The sequence below is a fragment of the Excalfactoria chinensis genome, chromosome 24 (assembly GCF_039878825.1).
Source record: "Excalfactoria chinensis isolate bCotChi1 chromosome 24, bCotChi1.hap2, whole genome shotgun sequence".
NCBI lineage: Eukaryota > Metazoa > Chordata > Aves > Galliformes > Phasianidae > Excalfactoria > Excalfactoria chinensis.
The window spans coordinates 2,069,076-2,092,705 of record NC_092848.1 but is presented as its reverse complement, the minus strand read 5'-3'; the positions used below and the strand labels follow the sequence as shown (position 1 = coordinate 2,092,705).

Genomic DNA, 23,630 nt, shown 5'->3' with positions numbered 1-23,630 from the left:
TGCTTTTTCTCCAAGAGGGAAATCCTCCATCTATACCATCTACGCCTTGCTCTGTCATGTCCCCAGGCCGCTGCTGAGGTCACATTAAGTTGTAATGCCTGGGATAAAAAACTACTCTTCAACACAAAACATGCCCCCAGGGCACCTGAGATGCCATTAGCTGAGAGGAACACGGAGTCCAAAGCAAAGACGACAGGTAGAGTGTTTCAATGATCCTTTACTCTTCATTAGGTAGTTCATTGAATGTTCGTATTACAAAATTAGCTGCCATGGGACTGAAAGCTGTCCGCTTCTTCCAGAGAGCACAAACCAATATCTCTTTTCAAAGAACTCTTTGAAACACGATCGTATTAAATCTTTAAAGCTAAATAGTGCTAAAATTTCACATAATCTACATCGCTTTGGGTTTTAAATTAACTTTTACCAACCATTATAAAATTTCACATATTTGCATGGATCAGGTTACAGACTTTTTGCATTTAAATCCACGTGAAGTACCCCACGCTGGAGCAAGAGCTTTAAGCAAGTGCTGTTTCAAGAGCAGCTCATTCTTATTGCCTAAGAACAAAGTTTGCACAAATCAATGTACAAGGAAATGCAAGACACTGTTTCCCCACTGTAAAAAGTCTGTCGCAGCAACAATATCACAGCTTCTGGACTGGAAGCATTTATAAAATGCAGAGCTCTCTCAGTGAAGTGCTTGCACAAGGGCATTCACTTCCCCCCCACTCATATTCTTATCATACAAGACAAGACGTCCTGTGGAACATTTTCACCTTCTTGGGGAAATTGGCAATTGCAGATACTCCACTGAATCTAGCTTCTTGCTTTAGTGAATGAGGCAGCAGCTGCTAAGACCAGGAGAAATGTTCTTGAGGCAAGTTTTTACAGTTAAAATATTCCAGGAAGGCTACTCGAAACTGCTTAACTCACCATGCACAACTCCTAAAGAACCACCACGCTGACATTACAATTTTACATTGTATTAAGGTCGCAGCATTCAAATCCACAAGTAGGAAACGACGCTCACACACTCCGTTCCCATTCCATCTAACCATCTGTGTTACCTATCATGCCTACAGGTGAACCAGTACCTTATTTGTAATGAAAAAGAAAAATAACTTCTGTTCTACTGGGCTTAAATCCCTGAAGTATCCATATTGTGTATGGAAGGCTTTATGTTTTGTGCCTTTAAAAGCTTGATGCAAACAAACGCACAGTAAATGCTTGTGCAGTTTTCTTCCCCTTAATCTGAGAAATCCTCCCTTCCTTCCTAATAACTAAAACCAAAGTTTAAAACCAAAGCATTCACGTTACCAGCACACATGGATGTGTTCACAATCTTACGTTTTTGAAGAATAAATGACAAAGAGCATTCAAGAATATTGCATTTTTTTTTCACCCCCCCCCCCAAACAGACAAGTAGCAAAACTTTACACCACCTGGAATAAAAGCTCTGCACATAAACCTGCAACGTTGCTGTAATACTTAAGTAACACCAATGCAGGGAACATTTCCCTTAATGGCTAGTAGTGTTCAAAGAACTGTAGGACTATGGAGTTAAGTAGCTCTTTGCACCCCCTGGATTCAAACCCTGCAGGTGGGGATGAGACAGGCTTCTCACAGTGCAGTCACATAGCTTTCACTTTGATTTGCTTCATCTTCATCTGCTTCTTCTCCAGTTTCTTCTGCTCGCGCCGCAACGCAGCTTCCTATAGGAAAGGATACAGAGATCCCAATGAGCACCAGTGATCTAATCTGAGAACAAGCTCGTTTCAGAAAAGCAGGACATAGAAGCAACCTTCAGTAGTGTGCTTGGGGTCACATCTCTGAGCAGGTAAGCTGGTTCCCCATTGACAGCCTTCACACGTTTCAGAAAGTAGGACAGCATACATTGAAAGTGTATAATTCCCTTCCAATTAAATCAGGCACTGCTGCTGGTAATGCCTACAGGCAGCCCTGGAGATACTGCAGGGTTAAAGTGCCAGTAGTTTATAACAAAAATCCATCTCACCTCCAGCCGACGCTGTTTTTCTGGATCCTCCTCATTCATGATCCGCTCCTTCTCTGCTCGTTTCTTCTCCTCCCGACGGGACTGGGCAGCTTCCTGTCTCTGCACGTGAGTCAGTTTAAGGAAGTTCTCCTCCACGCGGGCCCTATTCTTATCAGCTTTCTGCTTACCCTTTTCACAGAGGAAAGCAAAGGTGGTTAATCGAGATTCCCTGTGAGCAGAGTACCTGTGGTAGTTACATGGGAAAGACAAGACTCCTAGCTTTCAGACTGAGGATCCAATGTTAACATTTGGAGTTTATACGACTTTCAGAAGGCACAAAGCATATACCACTTACTTCTCTGTTCAGACGGAACTTCTTTGCTTTGTCAATCGAGTAGATAACCATGTTCATCAGAGGCAGCAAAGACTCCATATCCTTTGGGGAAGTGTTGCCTGAACCAGGCACTGAAATAAAGAGTTCCCTGTTAACTCAGAGAGATTGGCAGCATTTTTTCTATTGGCTGTAATTCTCTTTATTGTTCACGCTATTAATGAAGATGATGTTCTTGTCTGCTGCCTTCTATTGACTGGCTAATCAACCAGTGATCCTGTTTGCATGCAGTGAAGGCATTTGTAACATCATCTTCAACAGGTGAAGAAACTCGAGCATCTGACTAGCAGAGAGGAAGCCCACTGCCACTCTGACACACAAACACACGTAACACACACATAGTTCTCTTACCATTAAATGTAAACAAAAGTGTCTTTTTAGTTTCGGGCAGTTTTGTAAGCTGACCCTCCCTGGTAGGAAAGAAAAAGTGGGTGAAATGAGCAAAGAATAAACATGGGCACACAAAATATTCACCACTGCCGGGGGATCTCATTGAGAACCAAGAGACATTTGCAAACTACACACAAGATTAAAATAAACAAATTTAAGTTTCAGTCTACTCAGATTCCTGAACTGTTTTACTCAGTTCAGGATTCTAATGCCACAAAGTCAAACCTTCATTTCACAGAGCCTTCAAAGCTTAGCCATTTCAGTACAAGACACCATCTTGCCTTATAATTAAATGGAAGTACATTCCTTTTTTAGAGGGCAGTTTCAAGTTTTGATATGGATCATTCACTCTTCTTGTGGCGTTATTTACTCCTGAACTCTTGTCCACCCTCAGTGGGATTACTCAATTGTTTTCAATGCAGCTGTGTACACTGTAACAGTCAGGTTACGACTGGGAACTGCCCAAGCTATAGAGTAACCAGCACACAAAAATACTTAAGGCAATACAACACCTTCAGCTTCTAAATCAGTGCAGCGTTTGGAGGTACTGGGACTGTATTTATTCAGCTGCTTCACCTTTGCTCCCAGTTTATGTGCATTCCAACTAGCAGCACACTGCAGACAAGTTTGTCAGCCTCTACTTTGCCTTGTGTTACAACAGAAGGGGAAGATCTAGCTTTATACATACTCTTGCATAAGTTTTGGACCGGAGAACTGGTCCGAGAATTGGACGGACTCGATCTTGTCAGCGTAGTGTGTGAGGAAATGTATCATCTGAAAGAGAAACCAGCATTAGTTTTTGCTATCATCAACACTTTCATCCTTCTACATGCTCCATATTGGTTTGCCAGTGTGTCCACGTACCACTCAGAAAACATTTGTGCTCTGCTTGCCACAATGAAACCACAATTTAAGTCATTGCTAGAATGGGCCTCAATGCCTGGAATCAACACAAGCAACTCAGGAGTTACCATACATTTAATTCTCATTTGGGATTTGCCATTTCATTTGACGACAAACTTGAACACTGAGGGCTCATGGACAGACTGACACCTTCCTTTCATCTGGCTGTTGAGCTAACTTGCAAGCTTTGAAAGGAAGTTTCAAGTCCTCAGTTCATAGACCAACAGTTGCTATGTAAAAACAACAAAGTGACAACTACACCCTTCTTCCAGTCCTTACGTTTCTTTCAGGTCTTGATGTTTCTAGATCTCACTGGGGCCATTTAGTTCTATTGTGATTTTTAAAAGAGATTAAGGTCAGAATTTTTGCACAGGCTGTAAGTGCTGGGAGCACTAAGGAGTATTTGTGTACTTCAGCCCAGATTACCTTTGCGTCCATCATTCCCTCTGTGACCTCCCCCATCTCCGACAAGATAGCCAGGGAATCTGGAAGCCCATACTTTGCACCAGACTTGGGTTTATCACTGCAGAACTCACTCTAATGCAAACAGAGGAACAGAGGAAAAAGAAAACAATAACAATACAAGCATGCAAATAGCTCATCAAAGCAAACTGCTCAATCAGAACTGGACCCCTAGAAGAACCTGAAAAGAAACAAGAAAAAAAAAAAGCATAAATTCAGTCACTCTGCCTGACTGAGGGCATTTCAAGCATGCAGTATCAGTGCATGCAGTCTAAGTCAGTATTTCCCTTCAATAGGAGTACTTCAAGGAGAAATGACGCCAAAACACCTGATGTGGATTAATGCATTTAGCGTATTTGGTTTGATAAAACAACTAAACTACCGGTATCTCGCCAACCACACTTCAGTGCTGTTACTTGAGACATTAAGAGAGATTTGCAAATCACTGGTTGTTCTTACTGGGTTCTTTGCAAGCTTCAGAGCTTGAATATTTGGGAAGATTTCTTGATTTCAGTCTAGGTAAAAACATGACCCAAATCTTTCCATGTCAGATATCACTAATAAGTTCACTCTTCTTAACTAAGTCATTTGTGCAAATTATATGGGGTGAAATGAGACGCATAATGACAGCACAATCCAACCTGCTAAACAAACAGATTCAAAGAATAGGATGTAAGAACTCCTATCTTATTATTCCAGCATGAATGCACATACCAGGTCCTGCATCTCTTTCTGAAGTCGCACCAGTGCTTTTCTCGTTCCAACAGCAAACACGTAGGTGTCCATATCGTCATCATTCATTGTTACTTTTATTTGCTGCAGGGCAGAAAGTAATTAGCCTTGATCAGATTTCTACATGCATTCTGTCTTTGTACCACCAGCCAAAAGGAGACCCCTGACTCCATTTCTGCTCCGTCAGTGTTTGACTGACACTTTGATTCTGATTTCATAACCGCAGAGCACAAGCAAGGCCACACACAGCTGAGATAAAGGGTATTCAATGAGAATTTCTCAGTGCGTTTTAGGGAAAGGTAGCTTTTAATTTTTTCTGAGCATTCAGTTCAGCATTCCAGTATAGTGCTACACTGTAATGACAGAAGAGCTGTAAGCCTCCTTTACAGAGCAGACATCCATCGCTTGTGAGCATCTGCCCATACCTAAATTCAGCATTCTTAATGGTCATAAGCAAATACAATTATAGATACATAGAAAAGGTATTCACAGCACACAAAGCTACTGTTATAACAAAATGTAATCTCTCTTGGCATTTCTGTGCTTAGAAATTCCCCTCGTCTCCCAGAGCAAGGGACAAGGCAAACAGTGACTTTACGAATCAGAACATGCATGCCAGTGTATGCATTGGAACAGCTCCGTTCTGGTTGACTGAACCAACAAAGGAACAATTATTTCAGAGCATAAAACCACATTTTATCATGATGAGGTCTTGAAGCACGATAGACTTTGCAAACTGCTCAATAAAATCAACAGAGACAAAACTCTGTCATCGCCAGTTTGCGTTTTACTGTCACAAAAGAGACATGAATAATTCTTGCAGATTGTCCCATGAGATACTGGACTGTAAGGCGCAGAATACAATGCAAAGACACCCAGCAGTGCACCTGTGGGTTATAAATACAACAAAAAGCAGCAGTGCCACACCAAAGGAAGGCACCCATTCAACACAGCTAATCTGAAGGGTTGAGTACGTACCACTTGGTCACAAGCCGGCCTCATCATGCGTGCAAGAACATTCAGCAGGTCTTGTCTCTTGAGAAACTAGAAACACAAGATTTTCAACTCAGAATATTGACAGATGTACCTAGAATGAAGGTCTTCATTAGCAGATATGAGTGGAAATTAAGGAAAAACAGGGCAGTTTTATGTCGATGTTTTTTACGGAGGAACATAGCTTTGATGAATGCATTGGAAGCCACTCATATTGCTCAAAAACAGGCCCACATTCTGCATTTGATCAAGGCCTCGTTCTCTCAAATTATGAGCTGAACTAATGAGTGAGACTGTCCATCCCAGGTGCAGAATACTGTCTTTGTTAGACCTCACTGAAACACCAGCTGGTCCATTCCTCTGCTTAAGTGCCTCTGAATGGCAGCTGGACTCTTCAGCACATACTGTTTATACTTCCTGTTCTCTACCCTCTAAGTATTCACCTTGATCCAATTTAATGTGCAGAATACAGGACTGTCTGACCAGCTTTCCCTTCCCATGTGCATACTCAGAACTCTGCCTCTCAATCCGAGAGGGAGCACAGCTGGGCCCTCCTTGTTGCTCACACTGGAAACCGAAACCTGGCAACAAACTCACTGCTCCCCACCTTGAGCTGGATGAGCATCCCTTCACAGCACACCCTTCCAGAGCACCACAAGTTGTATATGTGTTCATTTTCTTGATTTAGTTTCCCAGTGCTTGTAGCTTCTTTATTAGTGCCATCATCCCCTAAAGAAAACAAGAGTGAAAGATAACTGCCCACACATTCGTACACCAAGTGGTGACAACAGACTTAGAAATTGGTTCTCCTGGGTTACTTCAGTATTGCCATGTTTCTGTATCACATAAACCACCACACCATTCTCTCATTTCAGCACTGGAAGACTGGCATATTATTTATCTACATCCAGAGCTGTTATTAGTGCTATCATGCAGCTCTACTGAAATAAGTTGAAAATGCATCCCCATCACTACACAACTTACCAACAAGAGCAAAATTGCTTTCTAGCAGCTCCCTGTGGGTACTGAACCACGCATGAGCCAAACGGTTGTTTTTGTTCTTCCCAATGATGTAATTCATGATATAAGCAAGAAGACCTGTTACCATCAGGATCTCCATGTAATAACTCTCCCAGCTGTTCTGAAGGTGAGCAGGGACCTACAGAAAGGAAATAAGCTTCTCAGTGTTTGCATAACAATTCTGTTACTGGCATAGAGGCACCAACAATTAAGCAATGAAATAGCGAATAGAAATAGAAACAGAATTCATGCTTACATTGACTATTGTTATGGGGTCTTTATTTTTGCTAGGGGATGCATCTGGTTTCTCTTCATAGCCTTCAAACTCCTCATCATCATAAGGTTCACTCTCAGCGTCACCTTCCTGATGGACAGAAAACACAAGCATCATGAAGATCTAAAGGCTGGCAATCACAATCCAAAACCATACAGCAAGAAAGCACGTTCAGAGATACCACCAGGGAATGCACAGGGATGGAGATACCTGCACATCTGCGTCATCAAAGTCCTCCTGATTCTCATCCTGACCTTCAAGCTCTACAGTGGCTTCTTCTTCATCATCTTCTGTAGTGATAACCCTCTGAGGGGACTCTGTGACTGCATCCTCATTAACATCTTCAAATTCAGCAAAGTCATTGTCATCATATTCCATGATATCATCCCCATCTTCAAATTCATCATACTTTGCCAAAGCGAAACTCCAAGGGATAAACAGGACAGCGACGAAAACGTATAAATTCTTCATTTTTGCTGCAAAAAAAATCCACAACATTGCATAAAATCCTTATGCTACGAGATACCAGTTCTGTCACACGACATCTCCAGTAACATCCAGTTTCCACAAACAACTTCAGAACATCACTCATCTTTGATCTTTCTGTATTGCATGCCCAGGATCAGGGCAGCCCACCTCTATTTGTGTTCAGACGTAGAGCCATTTTCTTGGGCAATCAATGAAAAGAAAAGCAGATGGATATACAGAAATAACAATGAATGGGCTCATGAGAGCAAAGCTGCCCCCAGACATGCCAGGAACCTGCAGAGATTTGTTTGGGTTCTTTTGGATGGTTTTCTACCCTCAGCTTCCTACATCTTCTTGCTTAAGCAGCCACGGGCTCTCACTCAGACTGCACACCACCTCCAACTCCACACTAAGGGTCTCAGGAGGCAATGAGAACCTACAGCCGCACTGCCCAGGCGCCTATCACAGCGGGGGGGGTTGAAGCCAAATGAACTTCAAGCTCCTTTTCAACCCAGGCAGTTCTACGATGATCTACGGACGATCAGCTGCAAAAGGGCTGGCAGTAAGACTCCTCTGCAACCCGATCTGAGTGGGAACTTGCACGTTAACGAGGCTGTTCCCTTAGAAGCTCCAAATAGAAACAATCTGTTTCTAAATTAGACCGGCGCTCCTTTGAGCACCACATGCTCGCTGCTATGAATGACAAGGGCAGCTAAAATCGATTCGCGTGCCAAAGGAATCAAGCAAGAACCCAAACGGAGCCGCTCACCAGAACGTAAATCAAGACGTTAAACGCAGCAAAGCAGAACCCAGACATTCAGCACGCTGTTTTTGTATGCAGCGATTTTATGCGACCGCAGCACCCGGCACAGCACGGCCTTCCCACACACAGATTCCGTTCCCTCCCCAGCAAAGGCCCGGCTCCCTCCGGCCCGGCCTCAGCGCCATGCCGTGACCCCGCCGGCTGCCCCTGCCGAGGGCACCGTGTAACGGGAAGGGACCGAGGGGAGAGCGGAGGTCGAACCCGGCCGGGCCGCGTTACCTGAGTCACGCGGCGTCGCACCGCTCAGGCCCTGCCCGCCGCCACGGCCGCAAACAGCGTAATGCTACGTACTTCGCGTAGCGGGAACAGAGCATGCGCAATACACACTGCCCCCAAGGCTGCCTGCGGCCCTCTCACTGCCCGATCCCACCGCCCTTCACCTGCGACTTCACCCGCCGCTTGCGCGCATGCTCGGTACGGCGCGCTGACCTCAGCGCGGCACGCACGCACGTCCGAACGTACGCACGCACGTACGCACGCACGCACGCACATCGGTGCGGCGCTCCATTCCGTCTCCACCCCCCGCCCCGGTAACCGGGGGAGCGGCGGTCGGCGGCTGCGCTGCCCAACGCGGTGAGTGAGGGGCTGCGGGGCCGGCTGGGGCGGGCAGCGCTGTGACTCCTCCCCCGGCACCTCCCCGCGGGGCCTGCGGGGCCGAGGCCTAGCGCGGCGGCGGGCGGCCTGGGCTCGGCCTGCACAAAGGGCCCGGCCCCGCGGGCGGGAAGGGCCGGGAGGGGCCCGGCGTGTGGGGGAGCTCGGGCAGCAGCACGGAGCTCAGGGGGCTTCGTGCCGGGGCTCGTAGGGGGGGGGGGGGGACAAACTGCAGGTGGACAAACTGCAGGCAGGGCTGGGTAGGGCACTCAGCAGAGATTGCCCTGAAGTGAGTCTGGTGTTCAGGACTTGAGATCTACCCAACAGGCCCCAAGCTGCTGCGTGTTGTGCACAGGGTGCAGCAGCGCTAGTTATGCTCAGATTCTTTTAAACTCGTTTATTTTGCTGTTGTATGATTGTGGCTGTTGGGCCATCCCATTTCAACACGCTTGAAAGCAGTGCGGTCATACTCTTTTTGGCAGCCTTCAAGGTATGACTTACATCATCATACGAGCAAAGTAAGTGAATGACTTTAAATAGGAAGTGTTGTTTCTCTTGTGTTCCAGATCCTGGCTTTGGGTTTGTTTGCCTTGCATCATAAAACTGAAAGCTGTAAAAGAAACAGGACAAGCAACGTGTGCTGAAGTAGTATTTAAGGGATGCTGTCTTTTAAAAGTTTTATTCCTTTTCAGGTTGTAGATACACTTAAACTTACAGAAGAAGAACAAAAGCTAAATCCTTTCTGGGGAGCAGATCTAAGTCTTGTCAGTTATAGTTCCCATGTCTCTTTACCATGAGTTAATTTCCTTTCAAGAAAGATCAGGACAATCATCAATACCTGCCTAAAGCAGAAAGGCATTAACTTACCCGCTCTGACTTTAACAGATCTACTGAAGGCATCATGAATTGGAATAAAGGCGGACCCGGTACGAAGAGAGGTTTTGGTTTTGGTGGATTTGCCATAACGCCTGGAAAGAAAGAGGAGCCGAAGCTTTCTCAGCAGTCTCACAGTGCTTTTGGAACAGCCGGTTCTTCTGCTGCGTTTGCGAAATCGGGACCTCCCCAGCTGCCTTCTTTCTACAAAATTGGGTCAAAGAGAGCGAATTTCGATGAAGAAAATGCGTAAGTATTTTATAAGGTTGTTTCTTGAATTTCTCTAGTTCTGCGTTTTGGCCTTTTATTATTTCCAAGGTCAGTGAAAATATTTGTGACATCTGCGAGGTTTGGATGTTCAGAAAAGCCGGCTCAACAATAAATACTCTAACGCAGCAATAATATCAAAGAAACCTGAGCTGGTCACCTGCAAGAAAGCCCTGTGTGTGCACTGACTCTTATTATCCTTTTCTGCATGGGAAACTTGACTCAGAAACCACAACAGTGTGTTGCTATGGGCTCTGTGCTGACTGGGCTGACGTTTGCTGCTTCTCAGGTACTTTGAGGATGAAGAGGAAGATAACAGCAATGTTGACTTGCCATACATTCCTGCAGAGAATTCCCCCACTCGCCAGCAGTTCAATTCCAAATCAGCCGACTCTGACAGCGACGATGATCCTCTGGAGGCGTTCATGGCTGAAGTGGAGGCAAGGCCCAGCTCATGCAATGTTTATTAACTCACGTGGCAGTACTTCTCTCCCGTCAGGAGCAGCAAATGCCAGTCATGGTTTTGGCAGCTGTCTTCAGAATGTCTCTTAGCCTTTGTTTTTTTATGTAAGATGCTGCTAATTAGAACTCAAAAATGAACTGAATGGGGAACTGGTTGATATAGTTTCCAGTATCTACATGTTTTGGGCATGCTAAGGCTGCTAAGGCTACACAACATCTTCGTGCACCTCTGAGTGCAACCCTAAAGATCTGTGTGTTTTTTCACAACATGAATGGAAATGATTTGTATTTATCACAAGCAGTTCTTTAGCTGCAATCCTTAGCTGGATTCTGTCATGGTGTTTTCCAGAAGAGTGTGGAGAATGTATTTTTTCAACAGCACTACCACAAAGTTATAAGTTTGAAGTAATTATTAGAAGAATTGGTTTAGTGTAATAGGATGTGGGATGAGAGAAGGTTTAGTTGAGAAAGTGCAGTCTCTGTGGCATGGTGGTCTAGTTAAGTAGGAACAATTATTCCTTCCCACTTTTTATCATCTTGTTGTTTGTTTAACATCTCCCAATTTTATAACCTGTTAGGATCAAGCTGCTCGAGACATGAAGAGGCTGGAGGATAAAGACAAGGAAAAAAAGAATGCTAAGTAAGTTCTTTACTGTAATTCCCACGCCTAACAATGTCTCGTATGGTGCTAAGAAAATTTCAATGCATTTTGTTGATGTTCGTTGTTCTGTAGATAACATGAAACAGTACTGCTGTACCGTAGTACTGGAGATACTGGAGACTCCTCCAGACATGAGCTAGGTTTAAAGACACTCCCTGTCAGGTGATGCTTTAGGTAACGTGTGACAACTGGAATGCTAAATTTGGAGTTTAAGCAGTTTACATTTTTGCAGCTTGTCTATCAGTGTTGACCAAGGTAAATAATTATGCCTTTGATTCTTGATGTAAATGTCAGAAACATTAGTAGGACTTGCATTGCATGGGGTTGATCAGATTATACATGGTCCTGAAACAGAACACCGGATCCAAATCACCACCTGGGGATGTTCTGAACCGGATTTGCACTTCCTGGCTCATATTCCTCTTCAGTTATGGGACATCTGGTAGCATCGAGAGCTTAGACCAGGATGATCTTTGATGTGGCTTCTACTGGGAAGACGGAACCCTAATCTTTCAGTCTCGTTAATAGAAGTAAAATGAAGTCTTTGCAGGGTCGCTGTTATGGTTGACACCAAAGATGAAAAATCCATGGGTTGGGATTATAAATGTTACTGAGTTGTTAGTGTTGTGTCTTCCACAAAATACGGAGCTCAGCACTAATCAATTGAAAGTATGGAGCTGCTTATGTGGAACACTTGCAGGGAAGTTTTTTTTTCTCCGCTTGTTTTTCCAGGGGTATTCGAGATGACATTGAAGAGGAAGATGACCAAGTGAGTTCCTATGCAGTCTTTTTATCTTCTTATTTGTTTTTTATCTTCCCTCCCTAAAGACGTAACTGCTAGGTACAAGCAAAACTCCAGTGCCATGCAAAGTACCCGGACAATTCAGCAGGAAGCTGTAGTGGTTACCCTGCTGTCTCCACCCTTCTAGGTGTTTCATTAAGAAAAAGAAGAATGCTAGGAAACAATTCTTCTTTTTATTTATTTTGAGAAGATTTTTTTCAGTCAATTTGACTTTCAACTTCCTGTACAACAGGTTTTTTGGTATCTAAGGGTCTCATTCAGTTTGAGATGAGCTGAATCAACTCAATGTGGAGCACCACTGTGGAGGCTATTTACAGTGAAGTTTTGTGTCTGTTGAGGGCAAGAATCAGGATTTTTGCTCTTTGTTTTCAGCTCCAGTTCTGTTTGAGGATTGTAGGCATTGCTGTAACAGAATAATATGCAAAAAGGAAGCACTTCATTTCAAGATGTGCCTTCCTACTGAATTGTAGTTAATAACTACCACAGTAGTTGTAATAACGCAGAGGATGGAAGGCTTGTTGTGCCCATTGGCCTTTGCTGCCAATTTGGTGAGTGTAGCCATGCTCAAGTTCGAGCTAGGATTACTTACAGCTGCAGACAGCTGCTAAGCAAGTATATTGTATGCATATTCAGATGGTGAGTGACAGTTGGCCATGTGAATGAAAAAGCCAGATGGGTGTACACATTCCTTTGTAATTGAACCTTGCTTTAAAAATCTGATCTTTGCCTGAAGAGAGTCCACTGAGGCTGGTGTTTCTGCATGAGAATGTCTTGATGTGCCAGTGAGACATAAGTGGGATGCTGTGAGGATGGCATGTGACAGCTTCTATCTTGGGCTCGTGTCAAAGGACTCCTGAAATAGTTTCTTCCCCATTTGCTGTTGACTTTTCATTTCTTGAGTGTAATTAGAGGAAGAGGAGAAACTTTAGCATAGTTTGTTTATATAAAAGAGGTCAACATAGAGTAACATTGTGTTCTCTGTATAGAAACCTACAGCATTTGTATGTTGTTCACGTGGAAATAAGATTAGATTCTTCTGTTGTTAAAGCATTACAAGTGGAAGAAGTTCTTAAGCATACCATAAGAGAAGAAGGTTATTTGTTTTTGTTTTGTTTTGTTTTTTAAGCATTTTGTGGTGTAATTGAACATTGTAGTTGTTTTCTTTGTTTCTTCTTGTCATTTTTCTGGGCATACCTGTTGATATTTATTAGAAGAACCAGTCCTAGTGAACGTTCTGTTTCCCAGTGATGTGTGTGAAAACAAACAACCATCTAACATCTGCACTGTTTAAACAAATGTGGTATTTTTGCATCCTGTTGTATGCAATTTTACTGTATGTTTTGCTGCAGGAAGCTTATTTTCGCTACATGGCTGAAAACCCCACTGCTGGTGTGGTGCAAGAAGAGGAAGAGGATAACCTGGAATATGACAGTGATGGGAATCCAATTGCACCATCCAAAAAAATTATTGATCCTCTTCCACCTATTGACCATTCAGAGGTAAGAAGTTATTTTGCATTCTCTTCAGTCTGAGGGATGGTAGAAAGCAGGAGCTAAGAAGTAGAGTGAAATATGCTTCTTTCCATATGCATCAGTGCTGTTAGGTAACGTTTTAGTGCTGCACCACTTGAGTCATACTGAAATCCTTAGAATTAGTTCATATCAAATTAACATTATTGCAGACGATTTTCCTCAAACCTTTCCCTCCAGAATCAAGATGTCCAGAGAGAAACTTGAGTCTTGGATTAACTGAGTAATTACTCTTGCAGATTGAATATCCCCCGTTTGAGAAAAATTTCTATGACGAGCATGAAGAGATCACCAGTCTGACCCCACAGCAGGTGGTGGAGTTACGGCACAAGCTGAACCTGCGGGTAAGCATGTCACAGAGTCACCTTCTTGGGATCTTTCTGCTTCCATTCTTTCAAACTGCCTCAGTAGTTTCAATTAAAGGTTTAGAATGCCAGGCCTCTTGAAACCTTCAGTGACTTCAATAGAAAGGAGAATGGTTTTCTTCAGCAGGTCTCAAAAGTTGCCTCCGATCTTTAAGTGGGCATCTAAGATTTCCAGCTGAATAGGTGCACTTTTGTTTAAGGACCACGGAGCTAAGAACTGCAACTGGAAATGCAATAAACAAGAATTGGGTATTTTTCCCATCTAAAACATGTTAAATGTGGTGATTCCTGTGAAAGGAACTGTCTGGGGAGGAAGGAGATCAGTTATACGAGGAGGTAGATGTGATTTTTATAGTAACTTGTGTTGATTGACCATTTATGTTTGGTTTTTAATATCTGGAAGTCCTGTTTACATGGTGCGTATGGAATTTGTGCCAAGTTAAACTTAAGTCTACTCAGAAAGTAAAAAATAGCTTTCTAAGGTAAAGATACTTCATTCATTTCTTCATAGGTGTGTTTGTTCTTTCTCTTCCTGTTTTCTATCAATGCTGTTTCTATTTCTAAGGTCTCCGGTGCTGCTCCTCCAAGACCAGGCAGTAGTTTTGCTCATTTTGGATTCGATGAGCAGCTAATGCATCAAATTAGGAAATCTGAGTATACCCAGCCCACGCCTATACAATGTCAGGTGAGGATTGTTACTTCCTAACATCTTCAATGCATCTAATAGAATACATCAAAAGGTCCTTAGTGGATATGAGGATGTATACAATGCTAGTTTCCGAGCTGTCATGGAGGAAAAAAAGTGTTTCATTTTTTCTAGGGAACTCTGGGTGTTTTTATTTCTCATTCTTAAAACCTGAGAGGCCCTTATAGCAGCACTGGGTGGGGATGAGCTGCATACTTCATCACTCAGAATGGTTACTGAAGGGATAGGCTCAGAGAATTCTGTTTTTAGCATCCTCACAGATGGACAGGAAGTGTTTGTGGCCAAGCAAATATATCCTTGGGATGTAGTACTGTGCCCAAACACTGACAAAACTGTGTATGCATCCAGATATATTGCTGTGAATCCCTTGCAATGTGCATTTCTTTTGTTATCTGAGTTCCTTTTGTAATACTGAGATAGGAAATTTTAAACCCATATTCTTATTTCTAGGGTGTTCCAGTTGCCATGAGTGGCAGAGATATGATTGGGATAGCTAAGACTGGAAGTGGAAAAACAGCAGCCTTCATCTGGCCAATGCTGATTCACATCATGGATCAAAAGGAGCTTGAACCAGGAGATGGACCCATTGCAGTGATTGTATGTCCAACCAGAGAGCTTTGCCAACAGGTTTGTGTCCAGAGAGCATGTATGTGCCATACAGTGTTCCTAGAGAAGGCAAAATTCCGTGCAGAAGTTGCGAGAGAACCTCGGTGATCTATACTTAATTACCCTGGACATGCCTCCATTCTAAGCTTACAGCCTTCACTTGCACTCCTTTTTGTTGTAGGATTGTGACAAATTTTAAATCATTGTTAATTTTACACAGTGATCCCAAATTATTCCTAAATACTGAGAGTATTGTGGGTCTGTTGCTACAAGCTGTGTGTGTGGAAGGATAGAGCCTGTAGCTTACGTTGCAGTTGGATGGCTAAATACATTTTCCCAGTAAGTGAATGGAAATGGTCCATGAACATTGGAGTGTTCAGCCCTGCAGATTTCTGAATAATTTCATGAAGCTATTAGCTGAAAAGTGGACCTCAGAAGCTGGCCTCTGTTGTGAAGGTAGGTATATTTTCTCAGATCTGTGTAACAGGAACTGTGAGGTGTTCTGTTTAAAACCCTCAGATCCATTCTGAATGTAAGCGCTTTGGAAAGGCATACAACCTGCGCTCAGTGGCAGTCTATGGAGGAGGGAGCATGTGGGAGCAAGCCAAAGCCCTCCAGGAGGGGGCAGAGATCGTCGTTTGTACACCAGTGAGTACCTTTATGCCAACAGTACAACTGAATCAGAATGGGCTTTCATTCTGAACCAGTGATTTGAATGAGGACTGTTCTCAGATGACCTCGCTTGTTGCAAAAGCTGGCTACAAAATAGTTCCCAGTTAAAGTTTAATTGAAATGAAGAATGGTCAATTCTTGGATCTCAGCAGTGCTTCCCTTCCAAAAGCTATCCCTAAAATTCTGCTTTGATAGAGTAGTTGATGTGAGATTTATTTGTTTCTAAGCTTGGAGTATTAACATTTACTTCTGGACTGAAGCCCTGAGATGTTTTCTGTTCTATATCTCTGGTGAGGATAAAAGCAGATAAGGTGTGGATTAGAGCACCTGAGCATTCAGGTTAAGTATATAAACATTTTTTAATATGCTTTCAAACTGGCTATTAATATTAATTTCCTCATTCTCCCAACAGGGTCGTTTGATTGATCATGTGAAAAAGAAAGCTACAAACCTTCAAAGAGTCACTTACCTTGTGTTTGATGAAGCAGACAGAATGTTTGATATGGGGTTTGGTACGTTCTGAACAGAAGTCACTGCTTTGGAAGGCAGTGGTGTGTGTTTCTCTGCTTCATATGACTGTTTATAACTCCTGTAGTGTTGGATACTGGAAAATACTTGAGGAAAGTATACACAGAAATACACACAAAGCTCATATTTAAGGTTCTAATGTTTGTTGATGTAGAGATCTGTGAGACCCAGTTGATAAATTCCAGAAATCCTGATTTTTATCCTAAGAGTGGTGAATATCTTACAGCCAACTCGCTTCTGTGCCTTGATTCTGTGAGCGCAATCCAGTGGTGCTGTAAGAACTCTCTGCTTTATGGGAACAGGGTCAGTCATTCCCATCTGTGTGGTGTTGGATATGTGCCCGAGAATCACGGGACATAGTAAAAAAATCTGAAAGTACTTTGATGATGCAAAGAAAGGGAAACACCTGAGGTGTGCAGAGCGTACTCTGAGTTAGATCTGTGCTGAAAGAGCTTTTTGCTGAACTTTGCACAGTAAAGGAACTTCCCTTGTGCAGCAAAGAGAACTGGAAAGTCACAGCAGATTTGAATAGAACAGGAAGCCTTCATTCATTCTATTGCTCTTTGTTAAAGTAATGAAGTTGCACTTTGAGTTATTCCACTCAATGTTGATTGGAGCGTGTTCCTTCTTTTTCAGAATACCAGGTCAGATCAATTGCAAGCCACGTGCGTCCAGACAGGCAGAGTGAGTACAAGCATGTTTCAGATTAAACTACTGGGAGTTGTGTGGTGGGCTGCCAGCTCAGAATCTGGAACAGAGATTGCGTGGCTGTGATGAGAACAGAAAATCCAGTGAGACTTCTGCAAGACTCTCTTTGTGGTGCTGTGTTCTTTGTGGGCTGCTGGGAGAGGTTGCTAGTGAAGTGTGAGCATTTATGACTGGATTGTTCATCTGTCTGCAATCCCCCTGCAGTCTTTACTGAGCTGATTAGCTGAATTAATATTCACGTGCTTTGGGATACCATGTTCTAAACTGTGATAAAAGAATACTTGCATCATACTATGTATTATTCACATCTTGTTTCAACTACCACGCAAGGTGTTTCTCCTTTGAGGAGTTCTAATAGTGTGATTTCTGATTTTCCTTAGAACTGGTAAGTCAGACTGTAGCTTTGGGTCACTGACACACTGCAGTCAGGCAGGTTCTTAACACACGTGCTGCCTGTCACAATTGGGGAATATTTATTTTTCAGGGAGTTCAAATACTGTTTTTCTTTTTCCTTTTAGCCCTTTTGTTCAGTGCCACCTTCCGTAAGAAGATTGAGAAGCTGGCCCGAGATATTCTGATCGACCCCATTCGAGTGGTGCAGGGAGACATTGGAGAGGTAATCACACTTTAGAGACGGTCACAAAAATGAATCATTCCACTGTCTGAACTTTATGTTAAACTGCAGTAATCACCTCATAAATGTAGCAAGAAATACCTTCGTGTTTAGGAAAGAATATTTTGGGCTTTTTGTTGTTATTGTGCTGTTGTGTTTACTTTATTGAGCTTTTTGCCAGCATGTATTCTTGTGATGGTGGGAGAGTTTCATCATGCAGTGAAACAGCATTAATGCAGTGACTGATTTGTTTGTTGGGCTGAATAGTGGGTATATCCTTTTGTTTTGTCTCACAAGTATAAATAAAACAATGACAGCTTTTGCAATGGGGGATTTGAAACTGGTTATAAAGCCTTTCAGCTGGTCTACGTGGGAATGTTGATTCTATACTTGCTTGACATAGCAGTTGAACTGTTAGCAGACTCATTCCTGCAGTTGAAGTGGGTGGATGTACACTTACTGTGAGGAGACTTTGCGCTGTTGCAGTGTTTCACAAGCTGTCTTCTGAACATTCTTTTTTCTGCTCATTCTCTGTGTTTTTTTGTCTCTCTGAGATATCCCTTATTAACAAAAATTAAGTAGCTACCTGAAGCCTTGTCTTTCTAGGAAACTGGTTTTCCTATACTTTGCTTATGGAGCAGCTTACCTTGTTCAGTCAGTTTCTGTTCTCTGATCTAAATTACTAGTCTGAGAACTTGGTCCACACAGTAATTAGCATTTAATGTGTAGTAACCAAAGCTTCCATAGAAACATCCAGATAAGAGTTTTTTGCCCCACTGCACTTCTATTACCTCAGTAGAGAGCATAGGGAGTCTGTTTATACCTCCTTTCTTCGTGATGCTGTGGGTCACTTTCTCTGACCCCCATTTGAATACCTTTCACTGATGATCACCACCTCTAACCTTGCTCTTGCATGCTCTATTTCAGTCATGGGTAGCATCTGAATTGTAAATACACATCTTCAAGTCAGCTGGATTCTAAACTGCATAGCATCAACGACTGCAGTTTGCCTCTCAGGTTTTTGAAAGTGCAGCTCACCTCGCCTGCCATTTCTGCATTGAGCAGATAAAGTGGTCAGCCACTAAGCGAGCAGGAGACAACTGCAACTTCACTCAAAGGAGAACACCAGCTGGCTGCTTCTGCTCTCTTTATTCTCTAAATCAGTTTAAATTCCTGATTTTTATTCTGCTGTTTGTCTGCAGAGCATCCTGCATCTTTGCTTATTTCTCTCCTTAGGCAAATGAAGATGTTACTCAAATAGTGGAGATTTTCCCCTCCGGCCCCAGCAAGTGGAACTGGCTGACACGGCGCCTCGTGGAGTTCACATCTTCTGGCAGCGTTCTCTTGTTTGTCACTAAGAAGGCAAATGCTGAAGAGCTGGCTAATAACCTCAAACAGGAGGATCATAATCTGGGGCTCCTTCATGGTGACATGGACCAGAGCGAGAGGAATAAAGTCATTTCAGAGTTTAAGAAAAAAGGGATCCCGATACTGGTAGCTACTGATGTAGCAGGTATGTGAATTCATAAGGAAATGCAGCTCAGGCAAGTTGTGGGTATCAGCAGGAAAGGTAACAGCACACGTCAGTGGAAGACAACAAGGTTGATTTCTGTACCTGCTCCATGCTGTTTCCCAGATGTTTTTCAGAAGCAGACGGTGTTAGCAAGGGATTTTAGTTTGAAAGTTTCCTAGTGATGTTAAGTATACAGTGACATATACAGATAAAGATGTTCTAATATACAGAAAGTAAATACGCTGTTTATGAAGGAAATTGTTGCTGTTAATCAGCTGACGAATTTACTCATGCTTGTATGAAAAGGAGGTGGAAACACTTGAGGCCTTCTATGAAACAGCTTTTGTACCCAGATGCTTAGCTGAACAAAGAATGAATGTGGAAGTCCTTTTATTAAAAAGACCTCTTTCTCACTTGAAATAACAGTTATTTGAAGTGATATCTTCCATCTCCAGTCCTGTGAGCTCGGTGATGAATGATATTGCTGCACTTGAGATAACAAAGAGTTTTAGACTACAAATGATATCTTAACTAGGATCTGTCCCTGTGGAAACTCTTTGTGTGCTGGTATGAATGTCACTGCTTTGAGTCCCTCCTTACCACTGTCTTGCTCTTCATTACAGCTCGTGGGTTGGATATTCCTTCCATTAAGACTGTAATTAATTACGATGTGGCTCGGGACATCGACACACACACCCACAGAATCGGACGTACCGGCAGAGCAGGCGAGAAGGGAGTTGCCTACACCCTGCTGACCCCCAAGGACAGTAACTTTGCTGGGGATCTTGTCAGGAATCTGGAAGGTGCTAATCAACACGTTTCCAAAGAGCTGTTGGATCTTGCAATGCAGGTACAAAGCAAAACTCTGTGAGAAAGCTGCTCATCATCAGCTGACAGAGAAAACCAGGAGCTCAGAGACTTGTTTTGGGTTCCATCATATATTCTCAGTGCTCTTTTGGCAACCTGTATTATTTTTAGGTTAGGCTTGGCACAGCAGTGGATTAATTTAATAACTTGTGAAAGAAAGGGAGATGTGAAGATTTTAGACTGCAGTATGTAACCTACTCTGGTATCTCATTACAATCAGATTTTTGCTCTGCATTTATGACAGGTACCTACAAGATGCAAGTGAGTTGAAAGCTGAACTGGAAAATGATTATAGGTTAATTGACTCTGTGAACTGGTTGTTGCTTGGCCATGCTGTCTGACAGGCTTGCTATATATAGATATGACTGATAATTAAACACTTGTACTTGCACCACGGTGCTCGTCAGCTCACGATGATGCTGGCCATGTAGCTGCAGGGGAGCAAAGGCTTTGTGGTAATCTCCACATTCGGAGATAGATGAGCACGCTTCTGACTTCATCACCAAGCAGCTCGGATTCTAACTGCTGGAAGTAAATGGTTTTTCTGACACACAGAGGCAGCCTTTTCAGAAGTGGTACAGATTGTGATGCACAGCTCCATAGGCTGCCTGTCAGGAGAGAGGACAAAAGCTGAATAGCTTGGCTTATGGTCTGAACAGACCACCAGGCACAATGAGAGACATAGCTAACCCTTATTTAACAACCTGGCAATGGGAAGCTTGGTTGGGCTGTTCCTTCCTGGCCACTGCTTGTTGCAGGAAGTTTCAGTGGTAAAACTTCATTTCTTCTTAGTCAGCCAATGGGCTGGATCTATAAAACCCAGGTATGAGTAAAGGCAGACCTCTCAAGTGAAATGACATTAGAAATGGCATTTATTCCTGGGTTTTGAAGAAGGAAGCCTCTGAAACTTTAATATGGATAAGAGATCAGGGCATAAAATCCATTTTCATAAGGAGCATTTGTAGGGAAAGCTTCAGAGCCATGTGACAGGACTGTCTGCAAGCTTAAGTTACCACTCAGTGCAGTCTGCCTTGTCCCACCCCCTCACAACAGCTGTGTGGTGGATTGGGAAACTGTGTGCTTCACCTTTTTCTTTCAAGAATGCTCAAAATCCTTATTTTCTAAGTTTCATTGCCTGTGTTTCTCAAGCTTTTTATTCCCTGTGTGATTCCCCTTTGCTTTCCTTTTGCACAGAACCCGTGGTTCCGGAAATCCCGTTTTAAAGGAGGAAAAGGCAAGAAGCTGAATATTGGTGGTGGTGGTTTAGGATATCGCGAGCGTCCTGGTCTGGGATCAGAGAGTTCTGTAAGTAGAAATGCTGAAGAGGCTGTTTACGGTCTTTGGATCTTTTAAACTCTGTCCTTCATAGGAAAACAGTTCACTGGCAGCATTTGCAGGAACAAACTGCAGACGTGCTGGAAATGCATCGTGTTCATCATTATTCCAGAAATCACAGCTGAAGTCTTGTTCACACTTTGTCATGCTTGTGACATCTGTGAGCAGCACCATCTGATCCCATTTTGCTTGTGCTGTAGGGAGCTGGTAAATACGGTTATACTGTTGAGTAGTGAGTTGCTTAGGTCTCCTGCACCTTTGCTTTTCTGTTGTCCTAAAGGACATAGGGCAGACTGTGCTGCTGTTCTCTAAAGGGCCATGATCCTCAGTGAGTGCATTCCCTGAGCGCAGAGTGAAGATGGGTTTGGAAAGATGTTAAACGTGATGCCTTTCTGTTGGGTAAATCTCTCCAGTTGTCCTTTGTCGTTCTGATTAGGACCGTGGCAACAACAACAGTGTGATGAGTAACTATGAAGCGTACAAGCCGTCATCTGGAGCAATGGGAGACAGACTTACAGCAATGAAAGCAGCTTTTCAGGTTGGTTCAATCCAAGTTCGAACTTGGGAGGAAAGGAAATAAGGGGGGAAATGTTTGCTGATAGCTTGAAACAAATTTTTCCTCCCTTGAAAGTGCAGAAATGCTGCTGACTTCAGGAAAGATGGGTTTGGTTGTTGCAGCCACGTCTCATTCACTTGGGGCATAGAGTCTGAAGGGGAAGAATTAGCATGAGGGCTGGACTGAACATACAGGCTGTGTGTGCACAGTGGCCGTGCGTTCTGTGGTGCAGCACAGAGGCAAACATGCTCTTGTTTTCTTTTCTTTCCATCCCTTTCTGGCAGTCTCAGTATAAGAGCCACTTTGTTGCTGCAAGCTTAAATAATCAAAAGACTGGAAGCTCTGCTGCTGGTGCCAGCGGCTGGACTAGTGCTGGGAGCTTGAACTCGGTACCTACAAGTTCTGCGCAACAAAGTGCTGCAAACCCTGACAGCCCCATTGCAGCCACCGCAGCAGCAAAGGGCGTCCCAGGTTTCACCAGCACCGGGACTCTGAGCAGCGTTCCCACCTTTCCCAGCGTCGGAGTGCAGGGCTACAGCAACAACAGTGCAAATGCCTGTGCTGGTAATAGGGAAGGTAATCGGGAAGGCAACCGGGAAGGCATCGGCGGTGCCGGCAGCGCTCCTCGTGGTGGCAGCGGTGGAGGTGGAGGCGTTGTTAGGGAACGCTACAACGACAGCAGGAACAGTCGGCACAACGAGGTACCGCGCCGAGGGGACGGCGGTGGTCGCTACAACGACGTGCAGCACCACGGAGATGGGGGTGGTCGCTACAGTGACGCCTATCGGCACGGGGAGGGCCGACACGGGGACAGCCATCGCCACGTTGAAAGCCGGCACTTCACCGACACGGGCGGAGGCAATCGCAATAACGTTGAGAACAGGAACATGAGTGAAGGGAGGAGCAACGAGAGCAGGAATGGTGAGAACAGGAAGGATGCCAACAGCCGAGACAACAAGACAGATGGTTTCGCCGTCCCAGAGCCCCCAAAACGTAAGAAGAGCCGATGGGACAGTTAGAAGCTGGTGCTTCGCAGCCTGGGATTTCTGCAGGTAGTTGTTGTCTTTTATCCAGAGGATTTCTTGGTTCTTTTGGTAACTGGTTGTTGAGCAGCTGGGGGAGGAGAAGGAAGCCACGCAAACTCCCCACGCAAGTCTGCGCCGGTACATCTGCAGACATTCACTTTAATGATGTGTACATGCAATGCTTAGTCAAAAAGAAATCATTTTGATAACGCCACCTGGGTTCTGCTTTTAAACATTCAAATAACTCTGCTGGATTTAAACAGATCTTCTTAACAAGAAAGAAGCTGTTTCATGTCCTTGGAACAATAAGAAACTGTTTCAGGTTGTCTTTTCTTAACCAGCCTACCCACTTAGAAACCAGTCCATCTACTGATGCTCAGGACCCACCTGTTTAACATTAACCCTCCAGCAGTTTGTTTGCTATGGTGAGTTCTTCTCCAGTTTCTTCTTTTCACTTCCTCTTTTATCCCCAAATAAATGTTGGCCTCCAGATTGCCCCTTC

The 23,630-nt window shown here is 43.7% G+C and overlaps 2 protein-coding genes across 3 annotated transcripts; one reads left to right on the top strand and one right to left on the bottom strand.

Annotated features, from left to right (window-relative positions):
* Positions 1-202: 202 nt before the first annotated feature.
* On the bottom strand, positions 203-8,802 carry CCDC47 (coiled-coil domain containing 47). Of its 2 annotated transcripts, none has more exons than XM_072356664.1 (13): positions 8,669-8,802; positions 7,369-7,634; positions 7,141-7,248; positions 6,849-7,023; positions 6,472-6,593; positions 5,850-5,915; positions 4,854-4,955; positions 4,104-4,214; positions 3,463-3,548; positions 2,736-2,794; positions 2,349-2,458; positions 2,015-2,182; positions 203-1,712 (listed from the first exon to the last, which is right to left on the bottom strand). In XM_072356664.1, exons 2-13 carry the CDS (start codon positions 7,627-7,629, stop codon positions 1,632-1,634), a joined length of 1,449 nt encoding a protein of 482 aa, XP_072212765.1. In that variant the 5' UTR covers positions 7,630-7,634; positions 8,669-8,802; the 3' UTR covers positions 203-1,631. The 2 variants fall into 2 exon arrangements, with proteins under 2 accessions (XP_072212765.1, XP_072212766.1); XM_072356665.1 differs by having other exon boundaries at positions 8,396-8,694.
* Positions 8,730-23,630, top strand: DDX42 (DEAD-box helicase 42). Its single transcript, XM_072356663.1, has 18 exons — positions 8,730-9,022; positions 9,926-10,162; positions 10,470-10,620; positions 11,221-11,282; positions 12,036-12,072; positions 13,455-13,604; positions 13,874-13,978; positions 14,565-14,684; positions 15,156-15,332; positions 15,831-15,959; positions 16,396-16,495; positions 17,148-17,195; positions 17,738-17,835; positions 19,069-19,345; positions 19,969-20,195; positions 21,407-21,517; positions 21,984-22,085; positions 22,388-23,630. The coding sequence occupies exons 1-18, from the start codon at positions 8,730-8,732 to the stop codon at positions 23,120-23,122; spliced, it is 3,159 nt and encodes a 1,052-aa protein (XP_072212764.1). The 3' UTR covers positions 23,123-23,630.

What these genes read in the sequence shown, in the direction of transcription:
- DDX42 (XM_072356663.1), top strand. Translation starts at nt 8,730, where the DNA reads ATGCTACGTACTTCGCGTAGCGGGAACAGAGCATGCGCAATACACACT. An exon ending in CCAGAGAGCTTTGCCAACAG is followed by an intron (nt 15,333 to 15,830) that starts GTTTGTGTCCAG and finishes TAAAACCCTCAG; the next exon opens with ATCCATTCTGAATGTAAGCG. An exon ending in GGTAGCTACTGATGTAGCAG is followed by an intron (nt 19,346 to 19,968) that starts GTATGTGAATTC and finishes TCTTCATTACAG; the next exon opens with CTCGTGGGTTGGATATTCCT.
- CCDC47 (XM_072356664.1), bottom strand. Translation starts at nt 7,629, where the DNA reads ATGAAGAATTTATACGTTTTCGTCGCTGTCCTGTTTATCCCTTGGAGT. An exon ending in TTGATGACGCAGATGTGCAG is followed by an intron (nt 7,249 to 7,368) that starts GTATCTCCATCC and finishes TCTGTCCATCAG; the next exon opens with GAAGGTGACGCTGAGAGTGA. An exon ending in AAGCAATTTTGCTCTTGTTG is followed by an intron (nt 6,594 to 6,848) that starts GTAAGTTGTGTA and finishes TGTTTTCTTTAG; the next exon opens with GGGATGATGGCACTAATAAA.